Source organism: Sander vitreus, chromosome 10, assembly GCF_031162955.1.
Source record: "Sander vitreus isolate 19-12246 chromosome 10, sanVit1, whole genome shotgun sequence".
In the NCBI taxonomy this organism is placed as follows: Eukaryota; Metazoa; Chordata; class Actinopteri; order Perciformes; family Percidae; genus Sander; species Sander vitreus.
In genome coordinates this window covers 14,663,866-14,682,699 of record NC_135864.1, presented here as the reverse complement: position 1 = coordinate 14,682,699, position 18,834 = coordinate 14,663,866, and the positions used below count along the sequence as shown (strand labels likewise).

General features: G+C 39.6%; 1 protein-coding gene across 1 annotated transcript; it reads left to right on the top strand.

Moving 5' to 3' along the window:
- Nucleotides 1-730: 730 nt before the first annotated feature.
- efemp2a (EGF-like fibulin extracellular matrix protein 2a) lies at nucleotides 731-12,624 on the top strand. Its single transcript, XM_078260424.1, has 11 exons — nucleotides 731-911; nucleotides 5,623-5,839; nucleotides 6,399-6,447; nucleotides 6,613-6,798; nucleotides 7,369-7,491; nucleotides 7,653-7,769; nucleotides 8,889-9,008; nucleotides 9,159-9,278; nucleotides 9,448-9,574; nucleotides 10,063-10,258; nucleotides 11,725-12,624. The coding sequence occupies exons 2-11, from the start codon at nucleotides 5,726-5,728 to the stop codon at nucleotides 11,896-11,898; spliced, it is 1,326 nt and encodes a 441-aa protein (XP_078116550.1). The 5' UTR covers nucleotides 731-911; nucleotides 5,623-5,725; the 3' UTR covers nucleotides 11,899-12,624.
- The last annotated feature ends 6,210 nt before the right edge of the window (nucleotides 12,625-18,834 follow it).

Here is an 18,834-nt window from a genome sequence, read left to right as displayed (position 1 = left end):
AGTCAGACTTAAACTAATAACTAATGTGGGTTAAGCAACTTAAAAGACTGCTAATTTTGCAAGAAAAATACTGCGGAAAAACGATTGTGCAATAATGGATAAATCATGTACAAACAGCGCAGCAAAGTTGGTCAAGAATAATGATAGTATTTATATTTTCTCTATTTCACCCCAGAAAAAATACAGTCTATTCTGAGAAATAAGTTAACAGATTTTTTCCGAATAGGTCTCCACTCTCTCTCTCTTCCACTCTCTAATTTTTGTCCACATTCCATTAACTTCTCTCTCCCCGGCTATAAATATCCTTCATGTCAGATTGGACGAGAGCGAGGGCTTTAGTTGCTTTATGGAAAAAAGAAAAAAAGTAAAAGATGGGGGAGGTAAGTATAGATAGATGGGGGGTAAATGGGAAAAGGGAGGGAGGAAAGGGTGGGAGAGCTTGAGGCTTTTGCGGGGGTTTACTTTAAATGAAACCAGGTGTGTTGTGGGACCAGCAAAGGGGTGGGGGCATGTGTGTGAATCTGTGAGTTGTTGTTCTGCCTGCGATTTGGATGGATTTGGAATTTTGGTATTTGGGCTGCAGACGAGGAATTTGCATCCTGGGGGGTCAGGGAGAGGGGGTTTGGGGAGTGAAGGATGGCAGTGCAGGGGGCCAGAGGGGTGGGGTGGGGGGGGGAAAGAATGGGCTGTCCCTCTCTCCTCTCTCTCTCCCTTCTCCGTCTGTTGCTCGCTCTCCCTCCCTTTGCATGTGTTCAGCTGCTCCAGCTGTCGGTCTCCCCACTCACTCTCTCAGGGTCATACAGGCAGGAGTTTAAGGGACCACTTCTGTACGCCAACTCAGCCGGGACGACTGCAGTCAACAGAAGGACACAGCGGTCAGAGGGAGAGGACCTATCCAAAAAGATAAATCTGTGAGTTTCCCTGTGTTTCTATAATGTCTGACATCCATGTTAGAAGAGATTTGTGTTAAAAAAAACAATGGTAAATGACTTATGTTTGCAAGAGTTTTAAGAAGTAGTATCGGAGGTGAGATGTACCGCTTACCCACTTTTCTGGTACAGGCCATACACGTCACAATCGCACCACTGCTCTGCTCTGCTCTGCTCTCTGCTCTCCCAGCTACACTTTGCTTCTGAACAGAGCCAAGATAATGTGGCTGACAGTCTGTGTAGTTTGCTTCTTGCTCCTATTATAGTCTCAGTGTTTCAGAGACTGTAATAAGAGGATAGACGGAAAGAGAGGTAATGAGTCACAGATCATGTTTTATTGTACAGTATGTTGCAAAAATTCTTCCACCTCATCCCTCTTGTACAACATTTAAAGTCAGTGTCACAATCTCGGTTTAGTCACTCGAGGGGTAAAACTATGTACAGCAACAAAATTTGGGTGAATTTCTGAGAGAAAGCAGCAGCTTCTATTGAACAAGAAGAAGAAACAGGTGGCAGCTAAATAAATATATACACAAAACACTTTGGATAACATCACAGAGTGTAGGATGCGGCCCGATTACTATTTGACAGTGTATTTTATAACTGTTTATACAGTATACTCCTAATAGCCAACATGTGACAGCCCAACGTCACTGTAATGACTCAGGTCGGATTATAAAGGCAACATGAAGGAAGCACTGTTCTCATGAGAGCAACCCATCATCTCGTGCCACATTTTATGCATACACTAATACATACATCACAGCCCTTTAACACCCTTTACACAGGGAGACAGCAGTATCACCACTGGGAAAACAGAACTGCCTCAGAAGGATTTATTACAGTTACAGAGTGCAAATTTTTCCCACAGGCCATTATTCATCACTGACTGTAGTGTTTCCCAGAATAAGAGTTAGGCTGTGTGTGTGTGTGTGTGTGTGTGTGTGTGTGTGTGTGTGTGTGTGTGTGTGTGTGTGTGTGTGTGTGTCATAGTGACCCCCTAGTTGTGGATTTGCAGGTTCACTGACACAGTGGCAACAGAGCGCAGCTTGAGACCTCTGGGCCACCATGTTCTCAGGCTGCTCCACGCACAACCGAGCAGAACAACACAAAGTTAGCTGTGTATACACTACAACACATTGTTTACACTGTGTGTGTGTGTGTGTGTGTGTGTGTGTGTGTGTGTGTGTGTGTGTGTGTGTGTGGTCCAACCGTGTGTTTTTCCTGGTCCCTATGTGGTCACTTTTATAACCCCCCTGACATCTTGCTTGTTAAATTGTGCTGACTGTTGTAAATGTAGAAATGGGTCAGCCTGCTGTTACTGAGGCCAAGGCGAGCCCCAAATGGTAATTATATTGGAGGTATTGTTGATACACAACAGGTGTCAGAGCAGTAATATTTGGAGGTTTCTACTATGGCTACAACTCACGATTATTATTATTATTGATTGATCTGACTGATCTGATTTTCTCTATTAATCATATTGTATGGTTAATGTCAAAATAGTACAAAATGCCAATTACAAGTTCCCAGAGTCCAAGGTGATGTCTTAAAATGTGTTGTTTTGTCAAACCAGCAGTCCAAAACACAAAGATATTTCATTTGCTATCATATTGAACAAGAAAAATGAGCAAATCCTTATATTTGTGAAGCTGGAACCAACAAACGTTTAGCATTTTTGATTGGAAAATGACAAAAACAATGAATCAAAATACTTGCTGATTATTTTCATAGTGATGTGGTATCACAGTCAACCTGTTCGTCTCTCATCAGTCAAAACCAAGACGATGATTTCTGCACTTGGGTCATATTCTCTGACATCCTCCTACATAGCGAGGAGAGATGAGAGGTTAGGGGAGCAGTGGCTGGAGGTTTGGCACTAGAAATTCTCTTATGTGAACCATGGGGGGTTTCCCAGAACTTGATACTCTGGGAACCACTGCCACGGCAGGGCATCCTATCTGGGAACTGGCGCCCACATCCTTTCCACGGGCATTCCAGAGGTCCACCGCCACTTGATTTCCAGCGGAATCAGGGCAACACCCATGCATCCCTGCTGCCCACTCTTAGTAGCCAGTGAGTGACTGGACCCCAGACTGATGGTCAGTTTGTTTTAGGTGGTTGTGGTTCACATTCTTGCTGGTTGTAAGTGTCCGCTGGGCCAATTCAGAGAGGTCACGTATTGTGGCTGTCTGATTGCATGGTGGTATGTGTTACTGTCAGTGCTTACAGGGTGAGGGGCATGTTTTGCTGCTTTTCACCACGTAAAGGCCACAAATGGCCTGTGATGTCATCCATCAAGTATTTGAGGGTGTCCACGTCACCCTGCGGCCTTCTGTTTGTCTCAAAATGAAATACAACAATAAGCACTGCCTGCAAATGTGGCCTCTGGAGTTTACATTAGAGTGTGTGTTTCTGCACGTAGACAGGCAGTGATTATAACTTTCCTGTCATATATTTTAACTGGAGCTCACTGACTTTGCAAACAGCACTTGCTCAGAATTTCTTTCATTCCTTCAATTGGCCTGTTTTTTCTACTTTTTTTGGTCTACGGGAGCTGGAGAAGGTGATTTGTTTATGTTTAGAGTCAGCTTAAACACTTATAGCTGCTCTCCAGGAACATTAACTGAAGGGTGGCTGTGTCTCTGCTGGGAGAAGAGCCCAGTCCATCAGAATATTTAGAATACTCAGCAAACATAATACGCTACGAATCTGCCTAAAAAATACACACTGTATATAACGTTGTAATAAAGTACTCAGTTCCTTTACACACAGTGTAAACTCCATTGCAAGTACGTCCTGCATTCAAAATTCTACTTGAGTAAAAGTACTTTATGTATTACCAGCAAAATGAACTTATAGTATCTAAAGTGAAAGTACACATTATGCCTAATGGACACTTTCAATATGAGGTCCTGAAAGATTACGAGCACAAAATTATATTTCTGTAATAATAAAGTTATTATCTTGTCAAATTTTAAGGGGCTCTTCTGTTAGTTTTGTTGCAGGACAAGTTACAACTTTATCACGTTTTGTATTGTGGTGGAAGTTTTCGATACAGCAGGTGTAGATGTTTTAAAATAGGAAGGTGAAACAAAATAAGGACAGTCGAAGACTAAACCAAGTTAGGTTTTTGTATTTTATTATAAACTTGCAAGTTTACAAGGAAGCACACAGTTCACAAAAGACACGCAGCGCTTAAGTGAAAGGTCTGTTCAACGAATAAGAAAAAGCATACAGTATATATGCATCTCCAGTGAGATAGAAAGACATGCCCCCTTTCTAAACATGACTCAACATTTCTTACAAACATAGTCAGACATTCAGAAGCCACTTCACTTCTTCCCCTCTGTTCCACTTTCTACCCCAAGGTTTAGACATCCCGTTTATCTTAATTATGTGAGAAGTCTCAACTATTCAGGGAGAAATAACAGATAGTTTAGGGTGACCTTGTAGCCCCTATCTGTTCAGCGTACACATTACGTTCCCAGACTTTGTGGCTCTTACTTTCAACATGTGAGAATAAGAAAAACTCCCTTCCAGTATTATACAGAAATTATACAAATAATATAGAGAATCATGCTTAAATGTAAATTTGCCATCACATTATGTAAAATCAAAGTAGCTTAACTACTAACTTGGGTTCTCAGATCAACAAAGTGGAGTAAAGAATACAGTATTTCTGTTAAATCAGGGTTGTCTGTGCATCTTCCAGCAGCGTTCAGCTGAACCAGGTGCATCTCAGCTCAAGGACAGCAAACCTCCAAGTGAAAAGAAGGGACTGAAGAATACTGATTGATTTGCAGCCTTTCATTGTGCAAACAGACTCAAATTTCACACACTGTCTTCATCAGATACAAAAATAATGTTTTCCCCTAAGCTAACTAGCGGTTAGCATGCTAGTTGGGGTTAAACATGCTGTTTGTTGTTTGGTCTAGTTGGTGGCTGTTAGCTAAGCACAGTGTTAGCATGCTAGTTAGCTTAGCAGGCCAGTTAGTTTAACAGGTTGTTTGGTTTATTTGGAGGCTCAATAGGTATTTTACAATACCTATTGTACAATTAAGTAGCACTTGAGTACTTAGTTACTTTCCACCACTGACAAAGACAGATGCCCTCTTACATTGCAAAGACAACACAGTATCTACAGAGAAGATTATTAATTAAATTGAAGTTTATCTCACAGAGGGAAGCAGATGAGCAGGAGATGCTGTTGTAAAATATGCAACAAATAGCCATAATTTACAGTATGTGCTCCACTGATGCTGCTCTGATACACAGTGAACTGAACCTCTGGAGGCAGCGCTCGGCAAGACTATCATTCCAGTGAGTTGTAGTCTGCCAGTCTGCAGACACAGTGTGCCTTCTGTAAGCAGCTAATATTAAAGTATTTCTGTGATGTTGACTTTTTTATTTTCAGCTGAAGGATAGAGTATGTCACAATGTTTATGTTTTAACCTGGCAGAGTGATTCATTCCATTTATTCCTGCTGCGATCAACGGGGAACTGTTTGGTTGACAAACAGTGAACGAAGTCCGAGGCGCTGTTTGTGTTCTGACTGACTACTTAAAAACTGTCTCCAGTGCTTTTTGCTTTGAGTTGATATATCCATTTCAGCTGTGGGAGCAGATCAAACCTTTTTGTGATTTCTGAGTTTCTAATGCTGCTTTTTTATGTCTTTCCCTCTGAAATACAGATACCACCGCTTGGCTGCCTCTCTCATCTTTAAAGCAGTGCTACCTGTGTGGCAGTGTGTGTGTGTGTGTGGCAGTGTGTGTGTGTGTGTGTGTGCATGTTTTATGTGCATTAGTATGCAGGGTGCTTGTGTGTCAATCTTGTGCGTGTGCATATGTGTGTCTGTGCTCCTCCACAGTGCTATTTCACAGCCACCTACAGAAAGTGACATCTACACGGTAAGGATGGACAAATCTCTCTGCCTGCTTTTCCTCTTTTACTCCTTTTTCTTTCTTTCCATCTTCCTCTCTTCAATTATATGTCACACATTTTTTTGTGTTGAAATGTTGACCTCAAACCCTCTTCTCTCTTTGCTTCATTTCTTATTTCCTCATCTTCTTCCACAGCAGCTTCCCTTTCCAACATTTTATAGTAGACGTAGCTGGGGGTAATTTTAGCTTTAATTCCATGTTTCTTCAGACCTCACTTTTTCTTTCCATGCAGCTCACAGCAACGTATTTCTTTCCAGACTGATAATGACCCTTTTTCCAAACAGTGGCCTTAAAATCTTTGTTTTTGAAGTGACATTTGGCTTAAGGAAAATAGTTTATTAACATCTTTTTGGCCAAGCACTCACGAAAACACATCTATACTCTGCTTCTTTTTAAAAGTCCCACTACTGGGGGTTTATTGTGTATTATTAATACATTATGCAACTACTTGGCTCAGAGGGCCTGTTCACATCTTTTTTTTCATAATTTTCTTACACTCTCTTTCTCTCTCTGGTGCTTTTTGTAGGAATGCACAGATGGGTATCATTGGGACCATCAGACTGAGCACTGCAAAGGTAAAGCACTCTTTTTCCTGCATTTATTCCATTTCACCACCTAATTCTTATGTACAGTAACAGCTGTGATCATCCTGTTGCTCTTCATGTTCTGTCCTGTCCATTTCATTTGTTCCTAACAAGTTTGGTTAGTGCCTAAAGTCTTGTCTCTGTGTCTCCCATCAGACATAAACGAGTGTGAGACCATTCCAGATGCCTGCAAAGGGGAAATGAAGTGCTTCAACCACTATGGAGGTTACCTGTGCCTTCCCCGCTCTGCGTCAGTCATCCCGGCCCCAGAGCCCCCCATCACGCCCACCGAAACCAACCCCTGCCCTCTGGGCTACGAGCCGCAGGGAGACACCTGTGTGGGTGGGTGTCTGGTTTGTAGGTCTTTGGGTTTAAGGTGGACAGGTGGCCACAGGATGAGTGATCATTGAGCATGTTTGTGTGTGTGTGTGTGTGTGTGTGTGTGTGTGTGTGTGTGTGTGTGATTGTGTAAGTTTATTGTCGGTGGCCACAGATTGCGAGGGACAGGTGGCCATAGCAGGTGTTGGGACTGGAGGCTGCATGTTGGTGCAAATTGTGTGGGTGTGAGTGAATATGAGTCAATGGGGTGCAGACAGACAGCGTAGGAATTTGGAAGATTTCACACGAGGACAGCTGCTGTGTTTTAAGAATCAGACTTGCAGCTAAAACCTATTTGTGCTGGAGGACAGCGAGGTGTTCATCTGAGACAGCAAACATGATTCAACATGATATGATATTCTCAGCTGTCGGGTGCAAATGAGGGGAACAGAGTCACCATCGTCTGCTCTTCAACAGTCACACTGTGTCTTTCAGTCATGATGAATGCTGCTGTGTTTGCTCACAATAACAATGATAATGTAATAATAATCATATTTTTTTTCAATGTGTATTTCATATCACCGACAAACACAGATATCAATGAGTGTGAGCGAGAAGAACATGACTGCCAGCCCAGCCAGGAGTGTATCAACACACTGGGTGCCTTCACCTGTCAGTGTCCTGATGGTTACCGCAAGGTTGGCACAGAGTGCATTGGTGAGATAATCTGAATTTATCCTTTAACTAGTGTAGCTAAGCAGGTTTAAATATAGCAATTAAATGTATTTTTGCTACATGACCTAGGGGAAATATTAAATAATAATAAAAAAATGTAGGAATGAAAATATCCCTCTTCTGACTCTATTTCTCTCTCTCAGATATCGATGAGTGCAGGTACAGGTACTGCCAACATCGCTGTGTTAATGTCCCCGGGTCCTTCTCCTGTCAGTGTGAACCTGGTTTCCAGCTGGCAGGAAACAACCGATCTTGCATCGGTGAGTGACACCCTCTGTAACTGATTATAAGACTCAACAGTTACAGCCAATGTCTCATGCAAAAGGTCTGCACATCTTACTGATAACCCTCAATCAATTTTGATCCTACATCTTACTCAGGCATTGTCACAAATGACAAAAATTAAAGCCTTTGAAAATATGGTTTAAAATAATAAAGGGCAACTTAACAGATTCTGCACATCAAAGTCTGTTTACAGGTCTTGGGGAGTGCTGCTGCATATTTGAAACATGTAGTATGAAGCCTTTTGTGGCTCAAAGGGTGCTGTGTGAAGTCTGATGAATTGCCTTAAGTGAGTTGGTGCCGGGTGAGGCTGAAGACTACAAGTTTGGAAATGAAACCAAAATCTAGGGGTGGGGAGACCTCTATAGTCCGCTCCTCATCTCTGCCTCATCAACGGACTATATTAGCTGCTGCCACTAGCATAATACAACGAGATGTCAGCGGTTGAGTTGCATTATGGGTAATGTAGGCGTCAAGTTTTGGCAAGGAAGAAGAATGTGTGAAAAAAGACGATATAGCTTCTGCATCAATTTTGATCTTTTAAAAAAAACCTGTCCATCTTGAGTCTGACTATGTTACAGCAGTGCAATGTTAATTTAGTCGAGTACACTTCTAAGCATTTCTCTTTTACATTGGATGTCCATGACTACATAGTTAGCAGTTAAAGTTCAAGGAAAAAATGATCTTCATCAATTGTGGAATGATCACATTTGATGACAGTGACAGTGGCAATACTAACAATCCCACAACTGTCATTCAATATTGATAAATTCTAACTGGTTCACAGACTGTACAGTGCGTTACCTTTTTCCAACAGAGCCTGTCTCTCTTTACACCAGTGAGAAAAACAGCAGACAGAAATCTATTGTGTGAAAGAAAACAAAACAGTTTAATGTGTTAATTTTGGACCCCATCTCTCACAGAAACAAGCTGATCGAGAAAATATGTTTTCAGGGCCTTTAATATATTTGGAGCTATCATTCTGATTTCTGCCTTAAGTTTCGAGTTTCTCTAAACATTTTTGGGATGTGTGTGCTCTTTGACTCTGTCGTACAGGATTTAAGGTTATCTATAAAATCTACCTTTCCTCCCTTCAGATGTGAATGAATGTGATATGGGTGCCCCTTGTTCTCAGAGGTGTTACAACACGTACGGCACCTTCCTTTGTCGCTGTGACCAGGGCTATGAATTGGGGCCTGATGGCTTTGCTTGTAACGGTAAGTTACCCACTCTGTCTGTAAAGACGGATTAGTATGAGTGATAGTACAAACTTCCCAGTTTCAGTGATGCCAATCCGCTCTGTATTCTGTCCCCGTTCCACCTTTAATTTCGTACAATGAATAAAACCTGAACTTTTAACTTGACAGACATTGATGAGTGCAGCTATTCCAGTTACCTGTGCCAGTACCAGTGTGTCAACGAACCAGGGAAGTTCTCCTGTGTGTGCCCAGAGGGATACCAGCTGCAAGGCACCAGACTATGCCAGGGTAAACACACCCGCCTCCATTACCTCCGTCCTCCTAACACCTTCCTCTCTGTGCTTTCACAGTCACAAATGCTGCACTGAGTCAATACTTATTCATTCTTGGACAGCAGCTCTATTCTTGTCCTGTTTCTTGTTCAAATCAAACATCAGCAGCTGTTTTTCTTCTGCAGATATAAATGAATGTGAAACAGGTGAACATCAGTGTACCGACACACAGACCTGCGTGAATATCCACGGACGATACCAGTGTGTGGACTCAAACCGGTGCCAAGAGCCTTATGTACAGGTGTCTGAGAAGTGAGTGACACCTCATGAAAGCTGTGTGTGAAACACTCACACACCTTTTCCCAATTACTAAAATATGTGCTGGCCATCAGCTCAGAATATAATCAGCCCCTGTATAGCGTATGGCTCAAACTGCAAGATTACACCAATTACTTTTTCCACATATGAGTCCAACTCACAACCTTTTCTTCTGAACATGGTCCAGTGCAATAAGAAAACCATTACACTGTTACAAGTGTTGGATTGGTAACAGGTGTAGGTCACTTCTAACATATCCCAGATGATTTGGAAGTATAAAATGGATTTCAGAAAAACATGAGGGAAAAAATGGCTACTGTTCAATATTTGAATATTTTAGATTTTAGGACTTTCTTTTCAATCATATTACTCCCTCTGCTGGCTGATATAAGAACTACTGTCAATAATTTCTGCACCAAATATTACTACAATTTGCTGTTATTGTACTTAAAGTGGATTTACTTCTCTGTGTATGTATCCAGTCGCTGTGTGTGTCCTGTCAACAAGCCCGTCTGTCGAGATCTGCCTTTCTCCATCGTCCACCGCTACATGAGCATCACCTCGGAGCGTTCTGTCCCCTCCGACATCTTCCAGATTCAGGCCACCAGCGTCTCTCCGGGGGCTTACAACACCTTCCGCATCCGCTCTGGAGACGAAAATGGAGACTTCTACATCAGGGTTAGAACTCTTACAGAGCTTGATTGCCATTTGTGGATAGTATTCAAAACTTTTATTTAACTAAAAGTAGTAATACTACTACAGTGTGGAACTATTCTGTTAAAAGTTAAAGTCCAGCATTCCAAATCTTACTTAAGTAAAAGTATTAGCATAAAAATATACCTAAAGTATACTATATTAACTATAATTATTGATGCAATAATGTGTACACCACTTTAATGTTGCAGCTTGTAAATGTGGAGCTCATTTCAACTACTTTACTAACCTATAATAATATATCCTAATTTATTACCTGATTTATATTTTGTATTATTAATCAAAATCCACAAAGTAACTAGTAACTTTAGTTGTCAAATAAAAGTAATGGAAAAAATGTTTTTCCTTCTGAGATCTAGTGGAGAAATATAAAGTAGCATAAACTGAAAATCTTAGCTTAGTTACATTTTATCACTGATGATTGATGGTTGTTTGGAGTTTAAAGTGCAGTGACTGTAAGAAAAAGGTCTAGTTTTGGGTTTGATGGATATATCGGACTAACTTTTTGTTTTATTAATACATCTTTCAGGTAGTGTTGTCCTGACTTGAAACGTCGCCCACCACATTTAATTCATTCATATCAGTGCACCTTAACAAGCTAATTCCTAAAAAAGAGGGCCAAATATACTTACATTTTCTGTTCCCCCTGAATAAATATGTGTTTAGGTCAGACTACCAAAAAAGCTGGTTAGTGTCAAAGGAGTTTTATTGTCACAAGATGCTATAGATGCTGTTGTTCAACAGTGTTTTACAATGCAGACCTAAAATAATGTTGTTTACTACCATTCATAGCTCAGCCACACTGATAGGTTTAAAATTTAGAAACTAACCTCTCTGTTGCATCTTCTCACAGTCAAAGTGGGCAATGATTTTCTAAACATAATACATTTTCTTTCTTTTTTATAATCATGAGGTTCACAGGATATACTCAGACATCTTTACATGTTTAACTGATAAAAATTGGATCATAAACTATGCTTTCCATTTACTTTCTCGCCAAACATTAACTTCAATATCTAATTTGTCTATTTTTGAAAACAAGATTAATCATGGTCCCACTAACTGTGTTTCTGTGTTTAAGGTTTTTGCATTAAAACAGAGAATTTGTCCTTTATCTTAAAACATAAATTTAAACAGAAAGCCCCTTGACTAAGTATTAGGACCTCTTCTCAGGATTGTGCGTACATACTGTTTGATTAACATTTCCTTCACTGTCCTGTATCACATGTTTGGGTGGGACAATTCATACCGTCAAACAAAGAGTTCAACATTTTGGGAAATACACTTATTTGCAGAATTAGATGAGAAAATCTTTTCATTTAACTCTGGGCAAGAAATAAGCATACAGCATTTCCCAAAATGTCACATTATTTCTTCATGTGAAAAGAATGTAGAAATGTGTGCAGTCATATATTTTTTGTCTTCTCCAGCAAATCAATAATATCAGCGCCATGCTGGTGTTGGCCCGTGCTGTGTCGGGGCCCAGAGAGTACACGTTGGACCTGGAGATGGTGTCAGTTAACCCTCTGCTCAGCTACCAGGGCAACTACCAGACCAGCTCTGCCCTCAGACTCTCCATCTATGTCGGGTCGTACACCTTTTAAAGTAGAAGAAGAAGAAGAGTGGAGGGACACAGAGAAAGAGGGAGAGAGCAACACAGATGCAAAAAAGGAAAATAAAGCTGTAAAACAAAAGTGGTCGATGCAGTTCAACCAGTCACTGTGATGTTACTCTTTAGCTTTTTGTATTTCCAAAGAAAGCAACACTTCTGCAATCAGTACAGTATACAAATACATCGTAGCAGTACTGTCTCACACATACATAAGAGCCTTAAAATAATTAGTCTAGTTACAGTTGTTCTCTTGGGTTTAATGTGTCAGTTTCCTTGAATATCATGTTTACTGTCATTTTTTATTTATCACCTATCTGACAGCATCATTCTGTGGTCAATGTGTAAAAACAGGGATTTTCTTTTCTTCACATCTGTTCAGGGGGATTACAAATCTGTGTGACATGTTTTCCATCTGCCTTCAGGTGGAGTGATTCACGCCCAGTGGCAGTAGATTAATCTGTTTTCACAAGTTTACATCCTTATCTTCGGTTCTGCTCTGTTTTGTCACTTTATTCTTGTCATCCCTGTTTCCTGTTGACAGACGTGATTCAGTAACCACTAAGATAAAACCTTAGCAATCCCACGCTCCTCCTTCACCCTCCACTGTTCATTCCTATGTTCAAGCTCTTCATCACTGCCTTTTGTAGGTTTGTCACATTGCTGATTGTGTTGTTTTTTTTGTCTAAGATTTAAACCCAAATAAAACAGTATACCTTTTCCTCTGTGTCACAGTGAAAGTTATTACAATGTCATTCTTATTATTATTCAAGTATTTTTTTTTCTCATTCTCCAATGTGAGGATTTGCTGCTTTTCTCAGTTTGTTATTGTTATAAACTGAAAATATTTGGGTTTTAAAAAGTTGATCAAGAAAATGGCTTTGAAGAAAATTTGGATCGTGCCTCACCATCATTAAAGAGCAACACACAGATGCTTCCCTGAGCTCATCTACAGGACAATCCAGGACTATGAGACAGTCCAAAACGGGGACTGTATGCCGCCATTCTGAGCTCTCTGATAGACGACACCAATATCTAGCCCTGACCTAATGTACCTTAAAGCTGCCTTTAAATCGAACTTCCACCACCAAATTAAAGAGCAGATACTCTGCGATGTGACCCTGCCTATCCAGGCCCCTGCTTTATATCCAGGCCCGGATTTAGGCATAGGCATTCTAGGCACCTGCCTAGGGCCCATTTGCGACTAGGGGACCCAGTAAGAGGGAAAAGTCAAAATATATATTTTTTTTATAGTTTTTACATTTTTTTTATTAAATGTAAATTTCCAATCTAACACTTCATCTAAACTTGTATATTTTAACGTGTGTATATTGTTATATTGTTCAATAAAAAGTACAGTAAAGTAAAAACTCCAATTGTGGAGTTTCTGTTTCTGTCTAATCCTAAATTGCAGCTTGGAATCTCTTATAAGCTACACAGCTAATCAGTAAAATACAAAGACAGAAAGATCACGGCCCCATTTAGATTTCTTTCTTCTTCTCTAATAATCTAAAATGTTTCATTGCTGTGCCAGAAAGAAGCAGAGGAAAATCTTGTATCAACGTCTTAACATCCTGAAATTAGAGAGGAAAGGCAAAATGGCTGCAGTTTAAATTAAACAAGACTGTTGCTCTGCAGCCTTCTGTTCTATTTCTACTGTCACAGCTTTTCACTTGTGTGTTAACTGATTCTCCTGACCCACAAAAAAAAAACTAAGGAAAAAGAGAGAGAGAGGGAGAAAAAGAGAAAGGGAAAAGCCCTTATTTCACAGTCCACTGCTGTTTGCTCCGCCCAATCCTACACACAAACACACACCTCCCATCTGTCCTCACTGGGGGGTGATGACTCACACACACAGCCCTGTTGTGTAATCAGAGCAGACAGCGTTCAGCCACAAGGGGGCAGCAGACCACACAGATCTCCCACAGCAGCAGTCCAGGAATAGCAACAACCTAAGGAGAGTGTTGGTTTTATAACCTAATTGACTAGTGAGCCTACATTTTCTCCAGTTCTCCATGAACTCATACACCTGTGGGAGGAAAAAGTGAAAGCAACTTTGTCTACTTTTCACAAATAATGTCCAATACAGCAACTACAGCATACAAATACATAAAAATACAAAAACCTGACTGAAACAGGATGACACTATCATGGAAGACTTACTCAATGGGCCTACCAGGCACAGGCCCAGGAGCCCAATGGGTCAGCGGGCCACGAAAAGAAAATAACCTCAAAGAGACTCCAAACGACCACAAAGACACTCAAAATAACCGCAAAGAGACGCACACACAACCAAAACGATGCAAAATGACCACAAAGGCATTTAAAATAACCACAAAAAGATGCTAAATGACAAATTACTGAAAACAGATACAATACGACTAAAAATAGACACAAAATGACTAAAGATCTACGCAAAACTACTAAATGTGGATGCATGACAAACAGAAAGAGACACAAACGTTTGACGTCATTTTGTGTTGTTTTCAGTCTGGGTGTGTTGTTAGTATAAAGGAGGGGTGGGGGGCATTTTTCATAGCTGTGCTCAGGTGTGCATTATCTCAAAATCCGTCCATGGACACCGATTAGCACAGTGGACACAGTGGAGAGAGTGAGAGAGAGAGAGAGAGAGAGAGAGTGTGTGTGTGTGTGTGTGTGTGTGTGTGTGTGTGTGCATTAATGTAATTGGAGGATTCAAATAAAGTATTTAAAGTGTGCATTGGTGCTGTAGGTCTGCGTCTGTGTTTGTGTTTGTTTGTTTGTGCTTTTGTGTGTGTGTGTGTGTGTGTGTGTGTGTGTGTGTGTGTGTGTGTGTGTGTGTGTGTGGGTGGGTGTTTACATAGGAGAGCATGTGTTTGAGAGTGGCATTGCCCACACAGACGGGTGGGAGGAGTGTTAGGGGTGGCAGAGGGGAGTGCTGGAGCGCCTGGGCCTCTTTTTTGGCACCTTTGCTGGAGTATGATCTAATTTCTGGGCAAGCCGTGCCCTGTGGGGGATGGCGTGGGACCGGAAACGGAGAAACGAAGGCCCATGCGGGGCAGAGTGCACCAACCATTCCAGTACGATGGAACAAATATGGTAGACAGAAAAGACACCTTTCAATGTTATATAAATTTGGTTCTGTCCCTCAGTTTGAGACATGCTGCCATGAAGGAGGAGCAATCTGTTCCCCAGGTCTAATGCTTTGATCTTCTCCTATTGCATTACACAAAGCTCTCAATGCCTACCTCCTCCACTATACCACAATACAGGTATTATATTTATGAATGAAAGAGCGAGGTGGAGTGTCATTTCCCTACACCCACAGCCCCCAAACACTGATATTAGTTCATTAACCAAAAGAGGGGGCAGTGCAATCTTTGCAACATCAAAAACAGGCTGCACAATACATACTGTAAGGGCTAGGTGAGCAGGGAGTGTAAATTAATGAGGGCAAGAGGCAGGAAATGGCTCTCTCTTCTGGATATTTGCATACAGTATATACAGATAAATGGAGAGAGGGTGATCAGAGGGGGAGGACAATTACACAATACTACATAAACATCAAGGACTAATTTAAACAAAACAAGACACTACTGGCTTTTACAGACACATTATTAAATAAATAAAAATGTGTTTCAAACTATGTTTTCCCATAGAAAAATAGGAATAGGATTCTAAATATGAATTTAGAAAAACTGTTAAGTAGAAATAGAGGAGAGTATACATTAATCTCAGTATGTAAACTATTAGTAGACTCTCTATAAGAAAATGAAAACACTGCACTTTTTTTTAAAAAGGAAAATAAAAACACAAAATTTGGATTGCAAATTGGTGTGAGGTTGGTCTTGAATATTTATTGTTCCAATAAGCAATAAACTACCAGCTACAGTAACAGACTGAATGCACAGAACACACTTCCACCAACCTGAGAGTCAAAAAATGGTAATGGACGTCTCTGCCTCTTCACATAGTAGCAGTAAGAAAATAAATTTGACCAAAAACAACAATTCCAGGATTACCGTGTCTGTGACAAATTACTCTAACAATTTCCACTTTTATATAATTCATTGTATTAATAAAAACAGTTTAAAATCAGTTGAAAGATTTGTGCAATACAACAGGTTGGTGTTGATGGGGTACTTGAGCTCATCTGAGAGTGGTACAGACAAAACAAAAAAGGTTGTTAACCACCAATCTAGGAAACCAATAGGAGAATCTTATTGTGTTACATCTTAATTACCACTGCGAAAAACCTACAGTATAAGGCTACTCTACAGTATAACCTACATCTTGTGATGCAATAACTATTTAACAGTCCACAGACATGCTAGCAGCTCTGTGAGTGCTTTGAGCTAAATGCTAACAACAGCATGCTCACAGTGACAATGCTAACATGCTGATGCTACGCAGGTACAATGTTTACCATGTTCACCATCTTAGTTTAGCATGTTAGCATGCTAACACTTGCTAATTAGCAGTGGTGAAAGAAGTACTCAGTTCCTTTACTTAAGTAAAAGTACTAATACATTGATATAAACATACCTAATTACAAGTAAAAACCCTGAATTCAAAATGTTACTGAAGTAAAAGTACAGAAGTAATATTAGCTAAATGCACTTACAGTATCATAAGAAAAAGTAGGCTACTCATTATGCAGAACGGCTCCTTTCAAAGAGTTATATTTGTACAGTATTTCCTTCTGATGTGTAGTGGGGTAGAAGTATAAAGCAAAAATAATACTCAAGTTGTGCTTGAGTAAATGTATTTAGTTACTTTCCACCACTGCTCATTAGCACTAAACACAAAGTACAGCTGAGGCTGATGGGAATGTCATTAGTTTAGCAAGTATTTGGCCACAAACTGAAGTATTGGACATGCATTGGATGATGGTGCAATATTAAAAGTCACAGAATCACCAAAGTGATTAGGCTTATCCTCTGGGGACCATGACTGTGCGCACAAAATGCCAATCCATCCAAGAGTTGTTGAGAGATTTCTGTCAGGACCAAAATGGTGGACCAACAAACTGACACCAGCAAAGCTACAAAAATGTCATTTAAATCTACTTGGACTCAAATGTTTAACAGTATAATTTTTTTTCCAAACCTAATGATTTTCAAATTTTTTTTTGTTAATTTAGAAATAAATCCTGTGAGATTTTCTTATTATTATTTGAACATTTGTCAGATCAGAACCAGACCTCCACATATCACACAGGAGCTTACATGTGATATGCTCTATAAATTCCCTGCCTGAAATCAAACAGGAGTCATTTCTTGTTATTACTCTGTAAAATAATTAGCTTATCAGTCCAGTCCAAATAAAGGTTCAGTAGCTGGGCATGTTCATTACCTCGGGTCAGAGTAATCTCTTACGAACACACTGGGAATTTAGTGCAGCAAGCAGGATATTGGGTCAGTGATTAACAACAATGTAATTAAAGATATGACTGTGCAAGTGTCTGAGAGGATGACAGAATGCACTCTGCAAACAAAGACACAGAGGCCCCGAAAAGCATCTTTATGTAACTTTGCCATTCAAACAAACAAAACTTAAGCTGTATGGATTACATGAGAGCCTTATATATATATATATATATATATATATATATATGTATATAGACCTTACCTAACCCATGCCTACTTTACCTTTAATTTTTTTACTCATTGCGTAAATGTGGTTACCAAGAAACGACAATGTGTTGCTATGGGTGTGTGGGTGTATAGCGGCAAAAGGGACCTATGCTGAAAAGACATTCAGCCCTGAGAAAAAAACAGAAATTAAAAAGTGAATGGTATGTGAACGGCAGAAAGCAGAAGCTGGAGAGGATTTTTGTAAATCACAAAAACGCAAACTTTTTTGGGCTGTGACTTTCATCTGAGGAGAAGACAGTGGTGAAAGAAGTATTCTGATCCTTTACTTAAGTATCAATACAACAATGTTAAAATACATAACCTTGTTTTATCAGCATGATACTCATACATTAACTTTTATTATCAATAACACAACTTCATATCATGTGGAGAAATAAGTTTCATGGTTTGATTTCTCACATCATTTTATTGTCTTTGTGTGTATAAATAGTGAAACAATGTTTTTCACAACCTGCAAGTGTTCTATAATAATATTTTAAGTAATGATCATTAAAGATATGTACATTTTTAGGGTTCCTGGCAGCGTTATTCTTTGTTCAATTGACAAATGAGATGCTAGACTTATAGCTGAGTTTGTACTGAATGCATGGAAAATTAAAATCAGCCTTGACTCCAGAGGGTTAAACATGATTTGGGATTGATGTTTCAGAAAAAGTTTGTGGACTCAGAGACCCCAGCTGTAAAATATGGTTAAATACAATAGATATGTATATGCTTTATATCTGTGTATCTTCTTGTATCCTTTTCTATAACATTACAACTCCCAAGTCTATTAGAATTTATTTATTTGGAGTCTCATAACTTTTGTTAAACCTTTGCTTAAAAGAGATCTAACATGGAGTTGTATTGACTCTGAACATAACTAATGTGACTATGTACGGTAACTGTAGTTGTGAATGACTTTTTGGCAAACAAAGGGAATATGTGTTTGTTTAGGAATAGTCAATATAACTTTTAAAACATGAAATATTTTCCTAATTGGTGTAATAACAATACTTTATGGTAATTTCTATATTTTGTACCCTTGATCAAATGTACAAGCTCAGTTTGTGGCAAAAGGAAGGGTTACCACTTCAATACTTTACATGCATTTTTTTTTTTTTAAAAAGGATGATTTTGCAATTATTATTATATAGTTATATTTTCCCAAGTATTATCAGCATATTATACCAATGTGTAAATATCAAAAGTAAAAATATTTGTTAAGCAGCCGAATAGCCCCTGTCAGAGTTATATTCTAATATAACATTATTATTACTGATGTATGAACATCTGGTTAAGGTTGAGCTAATTGG

What these genes read in the sequence shown, in the direction of transcription:
- efemp2a (XM_078260424.1), top strand. Translation starts at nt 5,726, where the DNA reads ATGTGCATTAGTATGCAGGGTGCTTGTGTGTCAATCTTGTGCGTGTGC. An exon ending in TCAGACTGAGCACTGCAAAG is followed by an intron (nt 6,448 to 6,612) that starts GTAAAGCACTCT and finishes GTCTCCCATCAG; the next exon opens with ACATAAACGAGTGTGAGACC. An exon ending in TATGTACAGGTGTCTGAGAA is followed by an intron (nt 9,575 to 10,062) that starts GTGAGTGACACC and finishes GTATGTATCCAG; the next exon opens with TCGCTGTGTGTGTCCTGTCA.